This window comes from Microcaecilia unicolor, chromosome 1 (genome assembly GCF_901765095.1).
Source record: "Microcaecilia unicolor chromosome 1, aMicUni1.1, whole genome shotgun sequence".
NCBI classification, from domain to species: domain Eukaryota; kingdom Metazoa; phylum Chordata; class Amphibia; order Gymnophiona; family Siphonopidae; genus Microcaecilia; species Microcaecilia unicolor.
In genome coordinates this window covers 306,550,401-306,574,278 of record NC_044031.1, presented here as the reverse complement: position 1 = coordinate 306,574,278, position 23,878 = coordinate 306,550,401, and the positions used below count along the sequence as shown (strand labels likewise).

Sequence of the window (23,878 nt, the reverse complement as noted above, 5' to 3'; positions counted from 1 at the left end):
TTGTTATCTTTGGCAGTTCACACAGAGCTGCTATCAGCTGGCCTGATCTAGCCACATGATGAAGGCTTGTTAAAGATATTCCCCTCCCTCCCCCCTCCCCCCGAAAGCTCACCTGCCTGGGTAGAGCTACCATCAGCTGTGACCAGCCTGGGGTCTCTGCTGCTGCATTGCCTGATCGTGAGGTCAAACCAACTTGTCAGCCTCCGACTCCCTACGGATCCAGAGTGTTACCATTTGTCAGGTTGAAGTGCTTCCTTCTTAGTGCTTGGGGTGTCAGGAGTCCTATAAATTTTAAGACTAGGGCAGTGTGTGTTAAGCGAATGCTACATACCTGTAGAAGGTATTCTCCGAGGACAGCAGGCTGATTGTTCTCACTGATGGGTGACGTCCACGGCAGCCCCTCCAATCGGAAACTTCACTAGCAAAGTCCTTTGCTAGCCCTCGCGCATGCGCGGCCGTCTTCCCGCCCGAAACCGGCTCGAGCCGGCCAGTCCAGTATGTAGCAAGACAATACACTTCAAGGGAAGACACAACTCCAAAGGGGAGGCGGGCGGGTTGGTGAGAACAATCAGCCTGCTGTCCTCGGAGAATACCTTCTACAGGTATGTAGCATTCGCTTTCTCCGAGGACAAGCAGGCTGCTTGTTCTCACTGATGGGGTAACCCTAGCCCCCAGGCTCACTCAAAACAACAACATTGGTCAATTGGGCCTCGCAACGGCGAGGACATAACTGAGATTGACCTAAAAAATTTACCAACTAACTGAGAGTGTAGCCTGGAACAGAACAAACAGGGCCCTCGGGGGGTGGAGTTGGATCCTAAAGCCCAAACAGGTTCTGAAGAACTGACTGCCCGAACCGACTGTCGCGTCGGGTATCCTGCTGCAGGCAGTAATGAGATGTGAATGTGTGGACAGATGACCACGTCGCAGCTTTGCAAATTTCTTCAATGGAGGCTGACTTCAAGTGGGCTACCGACGCAGCCATGGCTCTAACATTATGAGCCGTGACATGACCCTCAAGAGCCAGCCCCGCCTGGGCGTAAGTGAAGGAAATGCAATCTGCTAGCCAATTGGATATGGTGCGTTTCCCTACAGCCACTCCCCTCCTATTGGGATCAAAAGAAACAAACAATTGGGCGGACTGTCTGTGGGGCTGTGTCCGCTCCAGGTAGAAGGCCAATGCTCTCTTGCAGTCCAATGTGTGCAGCTGACGTTCAGCAGGGCAGGAATGAGGACGGGGAAAGAATGTTGGCAAGACAATTGACTGGTTCAGATGGAACTCCGACACGACCTTTGGCAGAAACTTAGGGTGAGTGCGGAGGACTACTCTGTTGTGATGAAATTTGGTGTAAGGGGCCTGGGCTACCAGGGCCTGAAGCTCACTGACTCTACGAGCCGAAGTAACTGCCACCAAGAAAATGACCTTCCAGGTCAAGTACTTCGGATGGCAGGAATTCAGTGGCTCAAACGGAGGTTTCATCAGCTGGGTGAGAACGACATTGAGATCCCATGACACTGTAGGAGGCTTGACAGGGGGCTTTGACAAAAGCAAACCTCTCATGAAGCGAACAACTAAAGGCTGTCCTGAGATCGGCTTACCTTCCACTTGGTAATGGTATGCACTGATTGCACTAAGGTGAACCCTTACGGAGTTGGTCTTCAGACCAGACTCAGACAAGTGCAGAAGGTATTCAAGCAGGGTCTGTGTAGGACAAGAGCGAGGATCTAGGGCCTTGCTGTCACACCAGACGGCAAACCTCCTCCAATGAAAGAAGTAACTTCTCTTAGTGGAGTCTTTCCTGGAAGCAAGCAAGATGCGGGAGACACCCTCCGTCAGACCCAAAGAGGCAAAGTCTACGCCCTCAACATCCAGGCCGTGAGAGCCAGAGACTGGAGGTTGGGATGCAGAAGAGCCCCCTCGTCCTGCGTGATGAGGGTCGGAAAACACTCCAATCTCCACGGTTCTTCGGAGGATAACTCCAGAAGCAGAGGGAACCAGATCTGACGCGGCCAAAAAGGAGCAATCAGAATCATGGTGCCTCGGTCTTGCTTGAGTTTCAACAAAGTCTTCCCCACCAGAGGGATGGGAGGATAAGCATACAGCAGACCTTCCCCCCAATCCAGGAGGAAGGCATCCGACGCCAGTCTGCCGTGGGCCTGAAGCCTGGAACAGAACTGAGGGATCTTGTGGTTCACTTGAGATGCGAAGAGATCCACCAGGGGGGTGCCCCACGCCTGGAAGATCTGTCGCACCACACGGGAATTGAGCGACCACTCGTGAGGTTGCATAATCCTGCTCAACCTGTCGGCCAGACTGTTGTTTACGCCTGCCAGATATGTGGCTTGGAGCACCATGCCTTGACGGCGAGCCCAGAGCCACATGCTGACGGCTTCCTGACACAGGGGGCGAGATCCGGTGCCCCCCTGCTTGTTGACATAGTACATGGCAACCTGGTTGTCTGTCTGAATTTGGATAATTTGGTGGGACAGCCGATCTCTGAAAGCCTTCAGAGCGTTCCAGATCGCTCGCAACTCCAGAAGATTGATCTGTAGATCGCGTTCTTGGAGGGACCACCTTCCTTGGGTGTGAAGCCCATCGACATGAGCTCCCCATCCCAGGAGAGACGCATCAGTGGTCAGCACTTTTTGTGGCTGAGGAATTTGGAAGGGACGTCCCAGAGTCAAATTGGAGCAAATCGTCCACCACAACAGGGATTCGAGAAAACTCGTGGACAGGTGGATCACGTCCTCTAGACCCCCAGCGGCCTGATACCACTGGGAGGCTAGGGTCCATTGAGCAGATCTCATGTGAAGGCGGGCCATGGGAGTCACATGAACTGTGGAGGCCATATGGCCCAGCAATCTCAACATCTGCCGAGCTGTGATCTGCTGGGACGCTCGCACCCGTGAGACGAGGGACAGCAGGTTGTTGGCCCTCGTCTCTGGGAGATAGGCGCGAGCCGTCCGAGAATCCAGCAGGGCTCCGATGAATTCGAGTTTCTGCACTGGGAGAAGATGGGACTTTGGGTAATTTATCACAAACCCCAGTAGCTCCAGGAGGCGAATAGTCATCTGCATGGACTGCAGGGCTCCTGCCTCGGATGTGTTCTTCACCAGCCAATCGTCGAGATATGGGAACACGTGCACCCCCAGCCTGCGAAGCGCCGCTGCTACCACAGCTAGGCACTTTGTGAACACCCTGGGCGCAGAGGCGAGCCCAAAGGGTAGCACACAGTACTGGAAGTGGCGTGTGCCCAGCTGAAATCGCAGATACTGTCTGTGAGCTGGCAGTATCGGGATGTGTGTGTAGGCATCCTTCAAGTCCAGAGAGCATAGCCAATCGTTTTGCTGAATCATGGGGAGAAGGGTGCCCAGGGAAAGCATCCTGAACTTTTCTTTTACGAGATATTGTTCAGGGCCCTTAGGTCTAGGATGGGACGCATCCCCCCTGTTTTCTTTTCCACAAGGAAGTACCTGGAATAGAATCCCAGCCCTTCTTGCCCGGATGGCACGGGCTCGACCGCATTGGCGCTGAGAAGGGCGGAGAGTTCCTCTGCAAGTACCTGCTTGTGCTGGAAGCTGTAGGACTGAGCTCCCGGTGGACAATTTGGAGGTGTTGAGGCCAAATTGAGGGTGTATCCTTGCCGGACTATTTGGAGAACCCACTGATCTGAGGTTATGAGAGGCCACCTTTGGTGAAAAGCTTTCAACCTCCCTCCGACTGGCAGGTCGCCCGGCCCTGACACTTGGATGTCGGCTATGCTCTGCTGGAGCCAGTCAAAAGCTCGCCCCTTGCTTTTGCTGGGGAGCCGCAGGGCCTTGCTGAGGCGCACGCTGCTGACGAGAGCGAGCGCGCTGGGGCTTAGCCTGGGCCGCAGGCTGTCGGGAAGGAGGATTGTACCTACGCTTGCCAGAAGTATAGGGAACAGTCTTCCTTCCCCCGAAAAATCGTCTACCTGTAGAGGTAGAAGCTGAAGGCTGCCGGCGGGCGAACTTGTCGAATGCGGTGTCCCGCTGGTGGAGAGACTCTACCACCTGTTCGACTTTTTCGCCAAAAATGTTATCCGCACGGCAAGGCGAGTCCGCAATCCGCTGCTGGAGTCTATTCTCCAGGTCGGCGGCACGCAGCCATGAGAGCCTGCGCATCACCACACCTTGAGCAGCGGCCCTGGACGCAACATCAAAAGTGTCATAAACTCCTCTGGCCAGGAATTTTCTGCACGCCTTCAGCTGCCTGACCACCTCCTGAAAAGGCTTGGCTTGCTCAGGGGGAAGAGCATCAACCAAGCCCGCCAACTGCCGCACATTGTTCCGCATGTGGATGCTCGTGTAGAGCTGGTAAGACTGGATCTTGGACACGAGCATAGAGGAATGGTAGGCCTTCCTCCCAAAGGAGTCTAAGGTTCTAGCGTCCTTGCCCGGGGGCGCCGAAGCATGTTCCCTAGAACTCTTAGCCTTCTTTAGGGCCAAATCCACAACTCCAGAGTCATGAGGCAACTGAGTGCGCATCAGCTCTGGGTCCCCATGGATCCGGTACTGGGACTCGATCTTCTTGGGAATGTGGGGATTAGTTAAGGGTTTTGTCCAGTTCGCAAGCAATGTCTTTTTTAGGACATGGTGCAAGGGAACAGTGGACGCTTCCTTAGGTGGAGAAGGATAGTCCAGGAGCTCAAACATTTCAGCCCTGGGCTCATCCTCCACAACCACCGGGAAGGGGATGGCCGTAGACATCTCCCGGACAAAGGAAGCGAAAGACAGGCTCTCAGGAGGAGAAAGCTGCCTTTCAGGAGAGGGAGTGGGATCAGACGGAAGACCCTCAGACTCCTCGTCAGAGAAATATCTGGGGTCTTCCTCTTCCTCCCACGAGGCCTCACCCTCGGTGTCAGACACAAGTTCCCGAACCTGTAGCATCGCACTCAAATCTCTTAACTGGAGCTTGGAAATAAATTACAAGGTATTAATGTGAGACTGGAAAAGTTGACACAATATTAATAAAAGACAAGTTGGTTATTAACAAGAAACTGGAATTAGAAAATATTTCAAGGGCAAAAAGATATATCAACCTCCTAATGTGCCTTCTATAAATATGCTATTTTGGCATTTATATCCCACATTTTCCAATACAGCATTATTTCAATGTGGCTTACAGTAAAACATTTTTTACTGAAATATTTTAATCAAGTTTTGAAGATACAGTCATCTTTGATAATTTCTCGGATGTATTATGTTCCATCCTTGTCTTCTTTTCTTTCGGATCAAGGACAAATTACCCCCTCCTCCCTTTTACAAAGCCGACACAGCCCCGGCAGCTGCTAGTGCAGCTTTGTAAAGGGGGGGGGGGGGGTTAGACTCTTCACTGGATTTGTCTGTCTAAATGTCTCACAGATGAATGAGACCCACTGTAACTGCTACTTTGATAGTGACCTTTGAGGATGTTAATGATAGAGACTTGGGGCCCTGTTTACTAAACCGCACTGTAGGTGGTTTAGTAAACTTTTTAGTGTGCACTAAAGACACCCATAGGAATATAATGGGGGTCTCTAGTGTTAGTATGCGCTAAAAGGTTTGTGTGCCTATAGCACGGCTTAGTAAACAGGGCCCTTGGTTTTGAATTTTTTTTCTCACCCAGATTTGAATTATTTTACGAGAAAATATGTCTTTTTCCTGATGTTGGGAGGGCAACACAAACCCATACAACACAATTTTTGCTCCTTAGTTCTAGGACTTTCCAGATCAGAGCTCAGTTTTAAAATTTCCCTGAATGTTAAATGTCTTTTTAAAGCCTTCACAACTAACTTTCTTCTTGTATTCTAAAGGCTCTGAATTGCATGTCAGAGGATGCCTTGCCAAGGCCCCCTTTATGTACCCATTTAGAGACTTGAAAGTTAACATAGTAAATGACGGCAGATAAAGACCTGTACGGTCAGTCTGCCCAACAAGATAAACTCATTTTACATGGTATGTTACCCGAGTTTAATTTGTCCTTGCCTTTCTCAGGGCACAGACCATAGAAGTCTGCCCAGTACTGTTCTTGTACTAAGTTATATTCCAGGAAAATTAGTTATTAAGCTGCAATCTTTTTTTTTGTATTTTTCTCTTGATTCCCACTAGATTGCTCTGTTTCTCTAATTTGTAATCTTAATACGAGTGATATTTAATTTTCTTTATTGGCTTTGTTGCTTGTTTATTACTTATTTGTAATAAACTTATTACTTTTTTTCTTTACAAGCACAAGCTTGGATGTATAATTTAAAATTGCATAAATAAATAATTTAAAAAAATAACAGCAATTAAATGCCTTTTTATGCTCCTTAAGGTAAGAATGACATCTATGGAGCAGCAATTACAACCCTCACCAAATCTGCTGTCATCTACTATATTGTTAAGCTTATATATATGCCGTTTCCGTGTCAACCCTGTTCTTATGGTGTATATTTAATTTATTACATTTGATTTGTACCCCGCGCTTTCCCACATACAGCAGGCTCAAAAAAACCCACATCTATACGCATGAATTATTTTAATCATAGAAGCCAACTTTTCAAACCGATTGGGGCTAGGGCTACTAAACCCAATGGAAGTTAACCAACTAGACAGTTTTCTCAATTGGAGTACTCAAGCACCCACTGAGCTGGCTCCTATGATATCAAGACCGGGACCCTCCCCTCCGGCCGCCGCAACTATCACTTTAGAAAAAATATCGTACGGAAATAATGAAGCCACATTAAACAATCCAGTTACACTGCGCGTGCGCCACATAACCGCCACCAACCAACTTTAAGAAGTTCCCCGCTAACTCCTCCCCCCGGGAAGCTCATGGCGGCGCAAATTTCTCACCGCCGTTTCTCTTCATCGAAGGTCAGCACTCGCCGGAAACCGCCACCTCGCGCTTTCCTCTTTCCCATTGCTGCGGGCACAGATACCGCTACCAAGGAGGTTTGATTAAATCACACGCCCTTGATCACTACTACCAACGCCCGGTGCCTCGCGCAGCCGCACACATTTCCGCCTATGGAATAGGCAAGTAAAAATTCACATCGGCTGAGAAGCAAGCAGCTCCTCCGCTCTCGCTTGTTTGCAACCCCACTTCTCTCACAGTGCGTTCTCTTCTGCCAGGTAGTTCTGAAGAAATAGCGAAGTCAAACCGTTCCGTTTGGCACGTGGGTTACCTAGTGAGCACACGCACTTACGGTCGGTGAGTGACGTGACTGACGTGGCGTAGTAGGTTGCTAGGTAGACCAAAGAGATTTGATTGGAAACATACGGCATGACGTCAAAAAGTTGAAGCCACGAAGGATAATCTCTGTTTCCCCCCAGCTGTCGTCTATATACACTCAAAACAAAGCAAACATCCACGTTGTCGTTCTTTATTGTTGGTAGCATTTATTATTTAATCTCACTTATATTTTCAAACATGCCGGTATATTCAGAATACGGGTGTACCGAGAGGAAGGATAATAATGGAATAACTTCAAAGGTAGAGTAGCAGTTTGTTATAAATCGTAATCAGTTTGTCATTTAGAGGGCTGTTTATAGGGACTCTCTAGCTCTTCTTTCAGATTTTTTTTTCTCTCTTCGTAAAGGGCCACTAAAACAGATGTCATGTTATGAAAATCAGGTACTCAACATTCAAAGTTTCTATTTATTTAGTTACTTATTTATGATATTTATATCCCACATCAAACATGAATTAGGTTGAAACCTGGGAGCATTTACAATCTTTTTTTTTTCCCTGTGCCAAGATCAAAAGAGAAAGATGGTTTGTGCCATGTTGGACGGTTTACTGCCTTTTTTTTCTTGTTCTGTATGAAGCTTATCAACCAACATGTGCTTTGAATAAAGATGATTAAAACAAAAAAAATAAGTTTTGGATATTACTGCCTCACTCTATTTCCAGTGGAGGCACATTTTCAAAGCACTTGGACTTAACAAAGTTCAATGCTAACCTATGGAACTTTGTAAGTCTAGGTGCTTTGAAAATGAGCCCTATAGTAACATAGTAGATGACGGCAGAAAAAGACCTGCACGGTCCATCCAGTCTGCCCAACAAGATAAACTCATATGTGCTAGTTTTTGTGTATACCTTACCTTGATTTGTACCTGTCTTTTTCAGGGCACAGACCGTATAAGTCCGCCCAGTACTATCCCCGCCTCCCAACCACCAGCCCCGCCTCCCACCACTGGCTCTGGCACAGACCGTATAAGTCTGCCCAGCACTATCCCCGCCTCCCACCCACCGGCTCTGCCACCCATCGCAAGGACAAAATATAAGAATACCAACGGACTGCATTAGGGACTTATAGCCCATTTAATTATGTTTAAACAAATAGATCTGCATGAAGGAAAATATTTATTTTTATTATTTTGATTCATGAAAACCACTTGTCCCCGAAACATGCTCTCAACAAAATAATCCATTTACAAAAAAGATGAGGTGAAGAAGTGATTCCATATGCCACAATGAAAGGAGAATTTAATTTTACTTCCAATCTTTATAACACCAGACTTCCCAAGGCAGATTACAACAGTTAAGATGAACCCAGCAGTAAACAGGATATCCTCACTGAAATTTGGCCATATATTACTGTATTGTATAGAACAGGGTTGAAAATGAGCACAAAATACAGCCTTATTAATATAGGATATATCAGACTTATATATACATGTTTGTAGCCTTTTTTGATAGATTTGGAATACATTCCCTTGAAAAAGCCCAGAGGGTGAAACGTGGCTCCACGTCGGGAATAGCGATGGAGTACGAGTTTTAATCACTATGCACTAAAACACGGGTGACACGGAGTAGCAACAGACCGCGCATTTATCTAACCAGCCAAGACAAGTGAAAGCAGTTTTATTTATGACATCATTATTATTGACAGTATAGATCTGAACGCTTTTTTAGATTGGATAGGAAGGGAGGGTCAGCGCTGTGATGTTTGGTGGCTGTATGCTTACTCCGTAACACATGGTTATATGGCACTACAGCATTATACTGAGCACTGCAAATAAAAAAATTAAAAAAGCATGTATGACAAGTTATATGTAGGAATTTCTGGTGCAATTGATACATTGGGTTTAATTACCAGCGCAAGTTTGTTTTCATTAGATCCCTAATTGATAAATTGAATATCCAGGGCCAGCGCCAATCGCAGTACTTATGTGGGCTGCTTCCTTTGGTCTCAATATTGGGCCTGTGTTTCCATATCTGCTGGCTGACAGGCCCAGCCCACAGGTTCTGAACTTAGTCTGGTAGGACTAAAGGAAAGAAAATTATCAGGTGTGACATAAATTCTCCTTTCTTCATCTCTGTTCTCATTAGTTTCCCTGCCAAACCTAGCTCCAAAATCAACATTAGCCCCCTTGCCAGTCTCAGCCTCACCATCAGCCTTAGCCCCCTGCCAGTCCCAGGCCCCAAATAATCATTGATCCCCTGCCTGTCCTAGTCTCAAAATCATCATTAGCTCCCCCCTCCCCTTCCAGTCCCAACATCAGTCTCAGCCCCCTGCCAACCCCCTTTCTCATTACTACTGCAGTTCTAGCTCCAATCTCAATTTCCTGAAAATGCTTAATATAGCATTGGAAGCAACGTGTGAAAATAATCAGCCTGCTGTCCTCGGAGAATAGCTGCTACAGCTAAGTATCTTCACTATATTGACCTATATTTCAATTGTTAACAGACAGAACATGCAAAAGCATTAAATTATGAATACTAAAGAAGGAATTAATCTGAAGTACACTAGCCCAATCACAAAGATAAAAAGGCAATAAACCATTTAGAATCTTACGAATAAGAGTACAAAGCTTAAATTGGGCTCTGGCCTCCACTGAAAGCCAGTGCAACGCCATCAAGAGTAGAACAGCAGATTCATATCTAGAGGCAGAGAATATTAATTGAGCTGCTGTTTTCTGCGGCAGCTGAAGTCTATTAACTAAAGTAGTTAACCTACATAGATTTCTACAGTTTGTGCCCTGATCATGGCTGGACAAATTCAGCTTCAGTAGTTGGATAACAAGGCCAGGCAGACTTTTATGGTCTGTGGATGGACAGTCAGAGCCCTGATCGTGGCTGGAGAGATTTGGATGGGCTGGAGTGGGCTTCAATGACGGCTTCAGTAATTATAGAATAAGGCTAGAACCTGGCAGACTTCTACAGTCTGTGCCCTGATAATGGCAAGGACAAATCAAGATCAAGTATGCATATGTATATTATGTCAGACCTTATGCTATGAGATAATTTTGTTGGGCAGACTGGATGGACCATAGAGGTCTTTATCTGCCGTCATGTACTATGTTTTTCCTTCCCTCCTGTGCTCCTCCAAGGCCCCCTCCCCCCCCCCCCCCCCCCCCCCACCCCCCAGCTCTGTGCACAGGTCTGTTTTGAAAGAATACAGGAAGTGTCTTGTTTACTGTTTCAAAAAACTGTCTGGTACAGGCAGCTAGGGGAACTTTAGAGGAGCAGATCAGCAGGGATGCAACAAGCTCCCTTTACTGTAATTTGCTGGATGCAACAAGCTCCCTACTACTACTCTACTGTAATTTGCTGGAAGGGGTGAGCCACTGAGGTTGACTCTCAGAGCTCTGAACCAGTGCATCACTATCTTACGCAGTAAGCCAGCCCTGAGTTGAAGTATAACATTGGAAGATAATGATAGATTTTTATTAAAGTATTTGCAAATAATTTATCAGAAGGAGGCATCACAAAGATACTTTAATAGTTAAGACATCAACACCTAATCTATCCAAATGAATTCAAATCTTTGTCTAACTCAAAAGGGTTTTTCGTAACTTTAGGGACCTTCATTTGTGTGTGAGTTGGTTTTTTTTTTTTGTGGGAATCAATCGGTGTTTCTCCATTGGCAAGCAGGATTGAATCACATGCACAAATAGGTGATGCCATCCAACAACGTCAGCACAGAACAACTTTCCCAGAGCTCAGCATTCTTGCAAATTTGATCATACAGTACTTTTCCTGTGCAGAGCAGTCTCCTCAGTCTCTTCAGTTTTGGTTTGTTTTGGTTTGGGGTTTTTTTGCACTCTGCTAAACCAATGTAACCTAGAATATTTTTGGAAAGGTTCTTATTTTGTTTTTGTTTTTATGTTGTTTTTTTTAATTTATTTATTTATAATTTTTAATATTACATACCAAGCAATACATGCTTGTCCAGAAAGTGGTTAATTAAGAAAACGGTTAACAAAAAAGAAAGAATAAGAAAAGAGAGGGAATGGACCGTAATCCTTCCCTCAATTTATATTTAAACCACTAAAGTCCACAAATACGATTCAAGATTTACGACTTGGAGGAGTAGTCCAAATAATAATATTAACAAAGAAAAAAGAGCAAACACTGTAGAGCAACAAGGAGTATTTCTCTCTCAGGACACTTGAGTCTCTCTTTCAATTCTCTTGGTTGCTAAGAATTCAATGAGATGTTTAGGTTCGAAGAAAACATATTTAATAGATTGATATCTAACTATGCATTTGCATGGGTAATGCAAAAAAAGGATGCACCCATCTGCTGTACTCCAGGTCTACTTAGAAGAAATTGACGCCTTCTTTTTTGGGTCTCTCTTGTCACATCTGGAAATATTCTTACTTTTAGTCCATAAAAGTCTTTATTTCTATTTTTGAAGAAAAGTCTCATCACCCACTCCTTATCGGGTGCCAGAACCACCGTGGCAATTAAAGTAGAGGAAATAACTTTTTCGGAGTCCGAAGACTCACAATGCTGACACATCCAAAGGTGATTCTGAGATCTGATCTTCTGGTGTTTTCACCGGCAGATAATATATTTGTAGAAAAAGTGGTATTGCTTCTGCTGGAATTTGAAGTATATCTTTAATATATTTTAATAAAATTTCTTTTGGTGACATTTTTATTCTTGGAAAATTAGTAAACCTAAGGTTTTTACTTCTTTGATTATTTTCTATTACTTCAATTTTCCTACGTAAATTTGTCAAATCTTTAACCGTCATCGCTTGAATATCTTGAGGTTTTTTTTCCCTTTGGTCGATATTCTTTATTTTCTCATCCAACAATTTAACTTCAGTTTTTATTTTACTCATATCTTCCGTTAGAGTTTGAATTTTCAATTCTAGCTGATTAATTTGAGGACATAACGCCTTACCAAATGAGGCAATCAAGGCCCACAATGAATCGAGAGTTACTTCAGATTATTTTTCTAAGGAAGCAAACATTTGCATAGGTAGATTAATGTTCGAAGAAGTACTTATCTCAGTTCTCACAGCCAAGGATTCCCCCACTAATAAAGTTGTTTGTCTCGCAGCGATTCCAGCCTCCGCAATTGCGGGGCTCTCTGAGTCAACCCCGAGTTGTTCCCGTGTCTCAGGTCTATCAGGATCTTCCATGGTAGACGCCGTCGTGGGGGTGCTCGCATGCTGCGGTTGCGGGGGTGGGGTCCTCTGATCTGGGCTCAATGTTGTTTCAAACAAAAGCGTCGGATCCAGGCCTCCAACTGCTCCAGCCGGCGTCAGCATGCCGCTCACAGATCGTATTCCTTGCACATTCTGGACGAATGAGTCCATAGGTCCGGTCACTGGGACTGCTTGTCGGCCAGAAGACACAGCGCTGGCCGATTTGCCCCTTCGCTTAGGCATAGCGAAAGCTAGGATTAACTCGCCGAGAACTCCGCTTCTACGTGTTCGCTCTAAGCGGCCATCTTGAATCCAAAAAGCTCTTATTTTGTTTTTATGTACACTGTTTTTGTTGCTTTTTCTTCATTATTTTTTTTTCTTATTTTTTCCATGTTCACCCCCAAACCCACAGTTTAATTTTGTTTTTGCTTCAATTTCTGTTCTAGTTATGGAGCCATGATGCAGGTCAAGCAGAGTTCTGACCCTGCCCTCGTGAGGGAAAAATTGTTAGCGGTGATTGCCCAAGCTGTGTGTCTTTGGTTATGGTGGGCTCACACACCAGCAAGAAACCTGTTACAAGTGTAGCAAAATGTTCCCAAGGGCCTGTAAAAACTATCTCTACAGGCTTAGGGAGCGGAGCACTATGATGTATGGAAATGCACAGAGCAAAACCTTTGTTTTGCGTTTTTTCCCAACTTTTAGATTATTTTGATCATTTTCCACATTTTTTTTTAACACATGCAAATCAACAACGCACATTAAGGGGGGAATTCATCAAGGTGCAGTAAAAGTTCGCCTTTTACCACACCTTGATTTCCTGCAGGATTCAGTAACCTGTGGGATCCTGGACAAGAGAATAACGCTGCTTGCGAGATGGCTTACAAGCAGCGTTATTCCTGCAGCCTGGGAACATCGGTCCAGAAAACCGCGGTCAGATGCTCCTGGGCCACAAGATCAGGGTCCCCTTAGGCTTCTGCCCCCCTCCTGCCAACTTAATTCCCTGGCACAATGCCTGCCTGCTCCCCTACCTCCACTCCCCCACCTCATGTATCATTGGTGGTCCAGGGAGGGGGGTCTTTGGGCAGGAGCAATGCCCAGTCCTGCACCGGCTTCAAAATGGTGCCCCTAGTGGTAGTCTGTGAAGCTGATGCAGGACTGGACAGGAGTGACTGGGCATTGCTCCTGTCCAAAGACCCCCCTCCCTGGACCACCAATGATACCAAGATGTGGGGGAGGGGGAGTTGGCGGCTTGTTCTTTTGGGGGATGGATGGGCATTGTGCCAGAAGGTTAAGTTGGGGGACCAGAAGCCTAGGGGGACCCTGATCTGGTGACCTGGGACCATCGGGCCTTGGCTTTGCAGTCTGATGCTCCTGGATGGTAAAATAATTTATTTTATTGTGATTTCTGGGCCCTAATGCAAGTCACGTTATGGTATTTGCATAGTAATGAGATGCAAAACATGTATTAGCATATTTTGCATCTCATTACTACCTAACTCACAGTGACTTAAATATCGCCACAGTATTTTTCGTCAAGCAGTATTAGGGCTATTTAAGTCACGGGCCTAATGCTTCTTGATGAATTCCCCCCTTAATCAATTTTGTGTACACTAAATGCTATCAAACTGAATGTGCGCTATATATATATATATATATATATATATCCCTACTATAAATCAGTCTCTATGTTGTCCATCAAGTCCTCTTCTCTCAGTATTGGCTCCATCCCTCATATGGTGGCCAGGAGAGTCCAAGTATGAAAAACAGGGAGCACCATATATGTGTCTCAGCTGAAAATTTTCAACCAAAAGCGTAAGGTTTCTCTGCAAAGCCATACCAGTCTGAGGAGGCACAACAACCGAAATGCATTGTTCAAAGGTGACCTCTAAGCATCACCACCTAAGCACAGACAATCGTACCAATGGTGCACCTCCAAAGCACAGAAACCTAGATAGTGCTGTTTATTGGATTGCTTGCACAGGGAAACTCCATGCAGCATTCTTGGCACAAGACAGCTCAGCACAGATACTCTGGTAGCACTGACCACAGTGACCAGGCACAGACATCCTCTTCATCTCTGCTACCTGCACAGGGCTCCATATTTTTATTTTCTCAGTGCAATGGCATGCACAGGAGACTTACAGAAGTCAACTGGAGAATAAAGAGCCATTAACCACTATTCCAATCCTTGTTACGGTTGCAACTGATTCTCCTTTATTTTCCTTGCCTTTCTGAAACCACCACATTTAAAATGTTCTGTGGTTGTAAAAGACTATTGCAAGGGCATTTCAGATCTTCCATGGCAAAAACAATCCCAATATGCACCCCAAACTTCACAATGCATTATGATTACTCCAGCACAGAGGAGGTCACAATCTCTGGATTCAGAGTCCCAGAATGACCATTTTTTACCCCCTGTATCTCCTCTTTGCACAGTCCCAGACAGTTGTGGAATATTTCACAGAACCTCAATCACAAGCAGGTGACTCCTCTCCTGAGAAAGAAAGCCTATCAACACGAATACCTTTTGACACATCCCCACCTCCTACAATCCCTCTGAGGCTATTTTCTAACAAGGATTCTTTCAAAAGAAAGCAAAGAAAGCTCTTTTCCCTCTGTAGAAGGAGGCTGAGCCAAAGTCTAATGTCTTTGGGTTCCTTAAATTTATTCAAATTCCTAAGACCCCACTAACTGTACCGGTCAGTGCTTCAGGAACAATAGGCCCACATGTGACAGAATCCAGTTTCTGTGCAACCAGGGTCTAAGACTCTAGAGGCTTGACCTTAAATGTAAGGAATAGCCTGCCTGGCATGAAACACTTAGCCACCCCCCTGTGGTTACCCCGCGGCCACTTAAAGGGTCTATCCGCAGCACCGCTCAGGTCCGCCTGCACCTGCCATTTGTGCTCTACACTAGCACCCTCCTCCCACCGACTGGGTCCCAAACGCCTCTTTGCGAGTCTCCTGCTCTCAAGTTATCCCAGTGATTTCTAGGTTACTGGGGCCACACTCCCATTGGTCCCACAGTTCCCAGAAAGCACTCACAGACCCAACACACAAAGCACCAGGGTTCTTTATCAGTCCAGATAGGCAGAACGAATAAATAAATGTGTTTATTCTCATAACTTGGAACAGTGGACAAAAAAATGTGCATTTAGCAAACTAACAAGTAACTGAAAAATTGATCAATTAGAAAACTAACTAATCATTTGCATACTTCTTAGAAAGTTCCTGGGGGGGATCAGGACATATATAGCTGTTCACCAGTTATCAAATAATAACAGTTTTTTTTTTTACAGGGCTTCAGCAAAGAGCGCTCTCTCTCTTCTCCCAGGCTGAAGCTGAAACTGAAACAACAACCAGCAACCATTGCTGGGTAATTTCAAACTCCAAGCTAATCAAAGCCGAGTCAACAAGTTTTAAACATATACTGCTGCTTGCTTCTTGCTTGTGTTAAAGTAAAAGAACATTCAGTTCCCTAACAGCTTTTCAGCAAAGAACCACCACCTGCTGGCCAAATAGGAGAAATACCCTTCCGGACAAACTGGAAAATATCTAAGACATTTTACAGGCTTAAAACACTGTTTCTGCACACTGCCCCAGAGTTTAAGAAAACTCAGTTGTCGCACAGTTCAGTGGTCCAAAGAATCAGCCATGAAAAAGGCTAAGAAATACAGAGATCATTCTAATATGCCACCTGGTGGTAAAGACCTGACGTTACTAGACTATATGGGAAAGAAAATATTCAGTGATTGTATGCTCTCTGCAAGAACTGCTTTACAGCAACTGCATAGGGTTTCGGTTACAGGTCCTTTTTCTGCCTGGTTTTGGTTTTGGCTAAAAATGGCCATGTGTTTTCACTGGAAGCTGAAAATTTGTTCTTTGTCTTGTTTGTGTTTCCCCCCCCCCCCCCCCCAACAGAAGTTGCCCTTCTTCCTGGATCACCCCGAGTGCCTTCCACCCATAGCCCCCCCCCCCCCCCCCCCCCCAGGCCCATCTTACAATCCTGGGACATGTTAGTCCCGGAATTGTGGATTTTTCCCAAGTCCATTTAGTAGCGGTTTATGGACTTGTCCTTTAGGAAACTGTCTAACCCCTTTTTAAACTCTGCCAAGCTAACCGCCTTCACCACGTTCTCCGGCAACGAATTCCAGAGTTTAATTACGCGTTGGGTGAAGAAAAATTTTCTCCGATTTGTTTTAAATTTACTACACTGTAGTTTCATCGCATGCCCCCTAGTCCTAGTATTTTTGGAAAGCGTGAACAGACGCTTCACATCCACCTGTTCCACTCCACTCATTATTTTATATACCTCTATCATGTCTCCCCTCAGCCGTCTCTTCTCCAAGCTGAAAAGCCCTAGCCTCCTTAACCTTTCTTCATAGGGAAGTCGTCTCATCCCCGCTATCATTTTAGTCACCCTTCGCTGCACCTTTTCCAATTCCACTATATCTTTCTTGAGATGCGGCGACCAGAATTGAACACAATACTCAAGGTGCGGTCGCACCATGGAGCGATATAACGGCATTATAATATCCTCACACCTGTTTTCCATACCTTTCCTAATAATACCCAACATTCTATTCGCTTTCCGAGCCGCAGCAGCACACTGAGCAGAAGGTTTCAGCGTATTATCGACGACGACACCCAGATCCCTTTCTTGGTCCGTAACTCCTAACGTGGAACCTTGCATGACGTAGCTATAATTCGGGTTCTTTTTTCCCACATTCATCACCTTGCATTTGCTCACATTAAACGTCATCTGCCATTTAGCCGCCCAGTCTCCCAGTCTCGTAAGGTCCTTCTGTAATTGTTCACAATCCTGTCGCGAGTTAACGACTTTGAATAACTTTGTATCATCAGCAAATTTAATTACCTCGCTAGTTACTCCCATCTCTAAATCATTTATAAATATATTAAAAAGCAGCGGTCCTAGCACAGACCCCTGAGGACCCCCACTAACCACCCTTCTCCATTGTGAATACTGTCCATTTAACCCCACTCTCTGTTTCCTGTCCTTCAACCAGTTTTTAATCCACAATAGGTCTTTTCCTCCTATCCCTTGACCCTCCAATTTCCTCTGTAGTCTTTCATGAGGTATCTTGTCAAACGCCTTTTGAAAATCCAGATACACAATATCAACCAGCTCCCCTTTGTCCACATGTTTGTTTACTCCTTCAAAGAATTGAAGTAAATTGGTCAGGCAAGATTTCCCCACACAAAAGCCATGCTGACTCGATCTCAGTAATCCATGTCCTCGGATGTGCTCTGTAATTTTGTTTTTAATAATAGCCTCTACCATTTTCCCCAGCACCGACGTCAGACTCACCGGTCTATAATTTCCCGGATCTCGCCTGGAACCTTTTTTAAAAATGGGCGTTACATTGGCCACCCTCCAATCTTCCGGTACCATGCTCGATTTTAAGGATAAATTGCATATCACTAGCAGTAGCTCCGCAAGCTCATTTTTCAGTTCTATCAGTACTCTAGGATGAATACCATCCGGTCTAGGAGATTTGCTACTCTTCAGTTTGCTGAACTGCCCCATTACGTCCTCCAGGTTTACCTTGAAGTCAGTAAGTTTCTCTGACTCGTCAGCTTCGAATACCATTTCTGGCGCCGGTATCCCACCCAAATCTTCCTCGGTGAAGACCGAAGCAAAGAATTCATTCAGTCTCTCCGCTACATCTTTGTCTTCCTTGATCATTAGGCATATAGATAGCTGGGTGGCTGGTGGACGTGAGGATCGCCTGGTGACTTGCCTGCCTGGTGCGAAGGTGGCAGACCTCACGCGTTACCTAGATAGGATTTTAGATAGTGCTAGGGAGGAGTCGGCTGTCTTGGTACATGTGGGTACCAATGACATAGGAAAATGTGGGAGAGAGGTTCTGGAAGTCAAATTTAGGCTCTTAGGTAGAAAGCTCAAATCCAGATCTTCTAGGGTAGCATTTTCTGAAATGCTACCTGTTCCACGGTCAGAGCCCATGAGACAGGCAGAGCTCCAGAGTCTCTGCGTGGATGAGACGATGGTGCAGGGAGGAGGGTTTTAGATTTGTTAGGAACTGGGCAACATTCTGGGGAAGGGGGAGCCTATTCCGAAAGGATGGGCTCCACCTTAAGAAGGGTGAGACCAGGCTGCTGGCATCGGCATTTAAAAAGGAGATAGAGCAGCTTTTAAGCTAGAAATGGGGGGAAGGCTGACAGTCACTCAAAAGCGCATGATTCGGGATAAGGTATCTTGCAAGGATACCTCACAAACATGGAAGATAGAGTTTCTGGATAGTGAGGTTGCACAACAGACCGTGGTAGGCCAGGTGCCCTTAAATACAACTAAAGATCAGACAAAAGATGGCAAATCAATAGTGTCAGGTACTAAGCATCATGCAAATAGGTAGAACAAACATACTCTGAAATGTCTATATGCAAATGCTAGGAGTCTAAGAAATAAGATGGGAGAGTTGGAATATATTGCACTAATGAAAAATTGGATATAATAGGCATTACTGAGACCTGGTGGAAGGAGGATAACCAGTGGGACACTGTCATACCGGGGTACAAAGTATATCGTAGTGATAGGGTGGACCGGACTGGTGGAGGGGTAGCATTGTATATTAATGAGAGCCTTGACTCAGATAGATTACAAATTCAGCAGAACACAAATCACACCTTTGAATCACTGTGGGTTGAAATTCCATGTATAAAAGGGAAAAGGACGGTGATAGGAGTGTACTACCATCCGCCTCGCCAGGATGAGCAGGTAGACGCAGAAATGATAAAAGAAATCAGAGACGCAAACAAAATGGGCAATGTGATAATAATGGGTGACTTCAATTATCCAAATATAGACTGGGTAAATGTAACATCGGGTCACGCTAGAGAGGTACAATTCCTTGATGAAATCAAGGACAGCTTTATGGAGCAGGTGGTGCAGGAGCCGACGCGAGAAGGAAAAATTCTAGACTTGGTCCTTAGTGGAGCGCATGATCTGGTGAGGGACATTATGGTACTGGGGCCGCTTGATAACAGTGATCATAATATGATCAGTTTTGATATCAACCTTGAAGTAACTATACACAGGAAGTCAAATATGTTAGTGTTTAACGTTAAAAAAGGAGATTATTATAAAATGAGACGAACAGTTTAAAAAAACTTAGGGGGGCAACTGAGAGGGTAAAAACTGTACAACAGGCATGGGCGCTGTTCAAAAATACCATCCTGGAGGCCCAGGCCAAACATATTTTGCGAATTAGAAAAGAAAGACGGAAGTCCAAAAGACAGCGGGCATGGTTGAAAAGTGAAGGGAAGCTATTAGGGCTAAAAGAAACGCTTTCAGAAATTGGAAGAAGGAACTGTCTGAAAATAACAAGAAGCAGCATAAGGAGTGTCAAAGCAAATGCAAGGCGCAGATAAAGAAGGCCAAGCGGGATTACGAAAAAAAGATAGCATTAGAGGCAAAAAAACATAGCAAAAATTTTTTTCGGTATATTAAAAGCAGAAAGTTGGCAAAAGAATCGGTTGGGCCGCTGGATGACTGAGGGGTAAAAGGGGCGATCCAGGAAGTTAAAGACAGCGGAGAGATTGAATGAATTCTTTGCTTCGGTCTTCACCGAGGAAGATTTGGGTGGGATACCAGTGTCGGAAATGGTATTTCAATTGGACGAGTCGGAGAAACTTACTGACTTCACGGTAAACCTCGAGGACGTAATGGGGCAATTCAGCAAACTGAAGAGTAGCAAATCTCCTAGACCAGATGGTATTCATCCTAGAGTACTGATAGAACTGAAAAATGAGCTTGCGGAGCTACTGAAAGTGATATGCAATTTATCCTTAAAATTGAGCGTGGTACCGGAAGATTGGAGGGTGGCCAATGTAACGTCGATTTTTTTAAAAGGTTCCAGGGGAGATCCGGGAAATTATAGACCAGTGAGTCTGACTTCGGTGCCAGAGAAAACGATAGAGGCTATTATTAAAAACAAAATTACAGAGCGCATCCAAGGACATGGATTACTGAGACCAAGTCAACACGGCTTTTGTGTGGGGAAATCTTGCCTGACCAATTTACTTCAATTCTTTGAAGGAGTAAACAAACATGTGGACAAAGGGGAGCCGGTTGATATTGTGTATCTGGATTTTCAAAAGGCGTTTGACAAGGTACCTCATGAAAGGCTACAGAGGAAATTGGAGGGTCATGGGATAGGAGGAAATGTCCTATTGTGGATTAAAAACTGGTTGAAGGATAGGAAACAGAGAGTGGGGTTAAATGGGCAGTATTCACAATGGAGAAGGGTAGTTAGTGGGGTTCCTCAGGGGTCTGTGCTAGGACCGCTGCTTTTTAATATATTTATAAATGATTTAGAGATGGGAGTAACTAGCAAGGTAATTAAATTTGCTGATGGCACAAAGTTATTCAAAGTCATTAACTCGCGACAGGATTGTGAACAATTACAGAAGGACCTTACGAGACTGGGCGGCTAAATGGCAGATGACGTTTAGTGTGAGCAAGTGCAAAGTGATGCATGTGGGAAAAAAGAACCTGAATTATAGCTACGTCATGCAAGGTTCCACGTTAGGAGTTACGGACCAAGAGAGGGATCTGGGTGTCGTCGTCGATAATATGCTGAAACCTTCTTCTCAGTGTGCTACTGCGTCTAGGAAAGCGAATAGAATGTTGGGTATTATTAGGAAAGGTATGGAAAACAGGTGTGAGGATGTTATAATGCTGTTGTATCGCTGCATGGTGCGACTGCACCTTGAGTATTGTGTTCAACTCTGGTCGCCGCATCTCAAGAAAGATATAGTGGAATTGGAAAAGGTGCAGCGAAGGGTGACTAAAATGATAGCGGGGATGAGACGACTTCCCTATGAAGAAAGGTTAAGGAGGCTAGGGCTTTTCAGCTTGGAGAAGAGACGGCTGAGGGGAGACATGATAGAGGTATATAAAATAATGAGTGGAACAGGTGGATATGAAGCTTCTATTCACGCTTTCCAAAAATACTAGGACTAGGGGACATGCGATGAAACTACTGTGCAGTAAATTTAAAACAAATTGGAGAAAATGTTTCTTCACCCAACGCATAATTAAACTCTGGAATTCGTTGCCAGAGAACATGCTGAAGGCGGTTAGCTTGGCAGAGTTTAAAAAGGGGTTAGACGGTTTCCTAAAGGACAAGTCCATAAACCACTACTAAATGGACTTGGGAAAAATCCACAATTCCAGGAATAATATGTATAGAATGTTTGTATGTTTGGGAAGATTGCCAGGTGCCCTTGGCCTGGATTGGCTGTTGTTGTGGACAGGATGCCGGGCTCAATGGACCCTTGGTCTTTTCCCAGTGTGGCATTACTTATGTACTTATTGAACCACTCTTTCTTGTAAATAAACAAAAGACAATGTTTTGGTTAAAATAGATTATAAAACTAGGGAATGGGCAAAATACTGAAAGTGAAATGTGATATAATTACTCAAAGCATGCTCAAACTTGATAAAAATGTTTTCAGACTATGCAGGGTGTCGCTTTGCTTCACTTCCTTATCTTCTGTTGTGTGACTGTGTTCTCCCTTCTCACAGGCCTCTCTTTTGGCAAAAGAAATGTGGAAAAACTGGTTTAGCGATTAATCACACCACTTCCCTCCCGTACGCCCAAAGATATCCTCTTTTCTTGGTCTGCCTAGTGATGTTCACTTCATCTGTACAGCAATCTGGTGGTGTGTGTGGCTGACCAGCTTCTAGGATCAGTTTCCAGGAATAAGACCAAGGCGTGTGTTAGTGGGCCAAGACCATGGCAGGAGAAGAGATCAGAACTGTTAGAGCTCTAAAAGAGCTTGCGAAGAAAAGCGAAAACAAGACCTGTGCAGACTGTGGAGCACCAGGTGAGCAGCCCCCCATCCCCTGCCTTTCCTCTTTTCTGAAGATATGGAGCCTAGAGGTATGCTTGAACAAGCTGGTAATCATCTTGGACAGGAGCCAAGTGAGAATATGCAAAAGCTTTTCTACATTCTGCCCATGCTTTTCTATGACTGGGCTTTGACAAGTCACTCCAATGCCCTCAGAAAACTGAGATGCGGATACTATGTTAAGTGGGAGATGAGGAGGGTGAGGATAGTTAGAGAAAACAAATGGGAGAGAGCAGGACCAAGGTAGAAAAATTGTCAGCTAAAATTTAGGGATAATAAGGGCAAGTTCACGTACTAAAAACAATTGGAAGTCTGAGGTATAGAAGGGCATCTCTGATTTGCATTCAGACAATGGGGCTCATTTTCGAAAGAGAAAAACGTCCAAAAAGTGTGATAAAGCACCATTTGGATAGATTTCGTCTCAAAACTTCCAAATTGGTATTTTTGAAACCTGTTTTGCAGACATCTGTCTACGCATTTCACCTGCAGTGCATCCAAATCACAAGGGGGCATGGTGGGGATGTTTCAAAGGTGGGATTAGGGCGTGCCTAACACTTGGATGTTTTACAGCCATAGTGGAACAAAACCAAAACGTCCGGGGCAAAACATTCAATGTTTTGTTCTAGACTTGTTTTTCTAATGAATATGACACAAAAAGGTGCCCTAAATGACCAGATGACCACTGGAAGGATTCAGGGATGACCCCCTCCTTATTCCCCCCAATGATCACTGACCCCCTCCCACCCCCAAAAAATGTAAATAAAAATAGTATTCACCTGCCTCTATGACAGTCTCAGATTTTATAGCCAGGTCCATTAGAGCAGCATGCAGGTCTCCAGAGTAGTGTAGTGCTGGGTACAGTGCACTGCACACAGGTGGACCCAGATCTCTCCCCCCCCCCACCCCCACACACACCTATTACACTTGTGGTGGAAACTGTGAGCCCTCCAAAACTCACCAGAAACCCACTGTACTCACATATAAGTGCCCCCGTAACCCATAAGGGCTTTTTGTAGTGGTGTATATTTGGGGGCAGTGAGTTTTGGAGGACTCAGCGGACAAGAGAGCAGCGGTGAGATATGTACCTGGGAGCATTTAAATTAAGTCCACAGAAGTGCCCCCTAGAATAACCTGTTGCTCTCCTGGGATATCTGGGGGACCAGTCTGCTTAAAATGCTGTCCCTCCTACATCCCAATGGCTTGATTTTGTACGTTTTTAACTTGTGCGGGTTTTTCTTATTTTTTCCAAAAATGGCCTAAAAAGATAAATGCATAAAGCACAAAACCTTGTTCGAAATGGTATTAAAAAAAAAAAAAGAGATAAGACATCTTTCTTTTTCAAAATCTATTCGGATTTGGTACGTTTAGCACAAAACATCCAAAGTCCGACTTAGATGAACTATCAAAGATGACCCTCTATGTACGTGAGTCTAAGTGCTTTGAAAATATGCCTCCATGTGTATCATCTATCTACACAATGTCTGTTGGCACACAGTACAATATTCTCTACAATATTCCAGCTTTCTTTTAGGACACCTTGAAACACAGGTGGAGGGATTCAGTGAAATGCAAACCTTTTTAGAGCAATATGGTGGAACAAATTAACAATATAAT

The 23,878-nt window shown here is 44.9% G+C and overlaps 2 protein-coding genes across 2 annotated transcripts in view; one reads left to right on the top strand and one right to left on the bottom strand.

The window, feature by feature from the left end:
* Positions 1 to 7,200, bottom strand: part of NOL12 (nucleolar protein 12) — a 28,320-nt gene extending 21,120 nt beyond the window's left edge. The window contains exon 1 of the mRNA XM_030207962.1: positions 6,838 to 7,200. Coding sequence (XP_030063822.1) covers positions 6,838 to 6,905 — 68 coding nt within the window. The 5' untranslated portion in view covers positions 6,906 to 7,200. The remainder of the gene's footprint in view (positions 1 to 6,837) is intronic.
* A 14,764-nt stretch (positions 7,201 to 21,964) lies between these two features.
* LOC115473188 (arf-GAP with dual PH domain-containing protein 1-like) overlaps positions 21,965 to 23,878 on the top strand; it is a 79,093-nt gene continuing 77,179 nt past the window's right edge. Inside the window, 1 exon segment of the mRNA XM_030207950.1 lies at positions 21,965 to 22,240. Coding sequence (XP_030063810.1) covers positions 22,150 to 22,240 — 91 coding nt within the window. The 5' untranslated portion in view covers positions 21,965 to 22,149.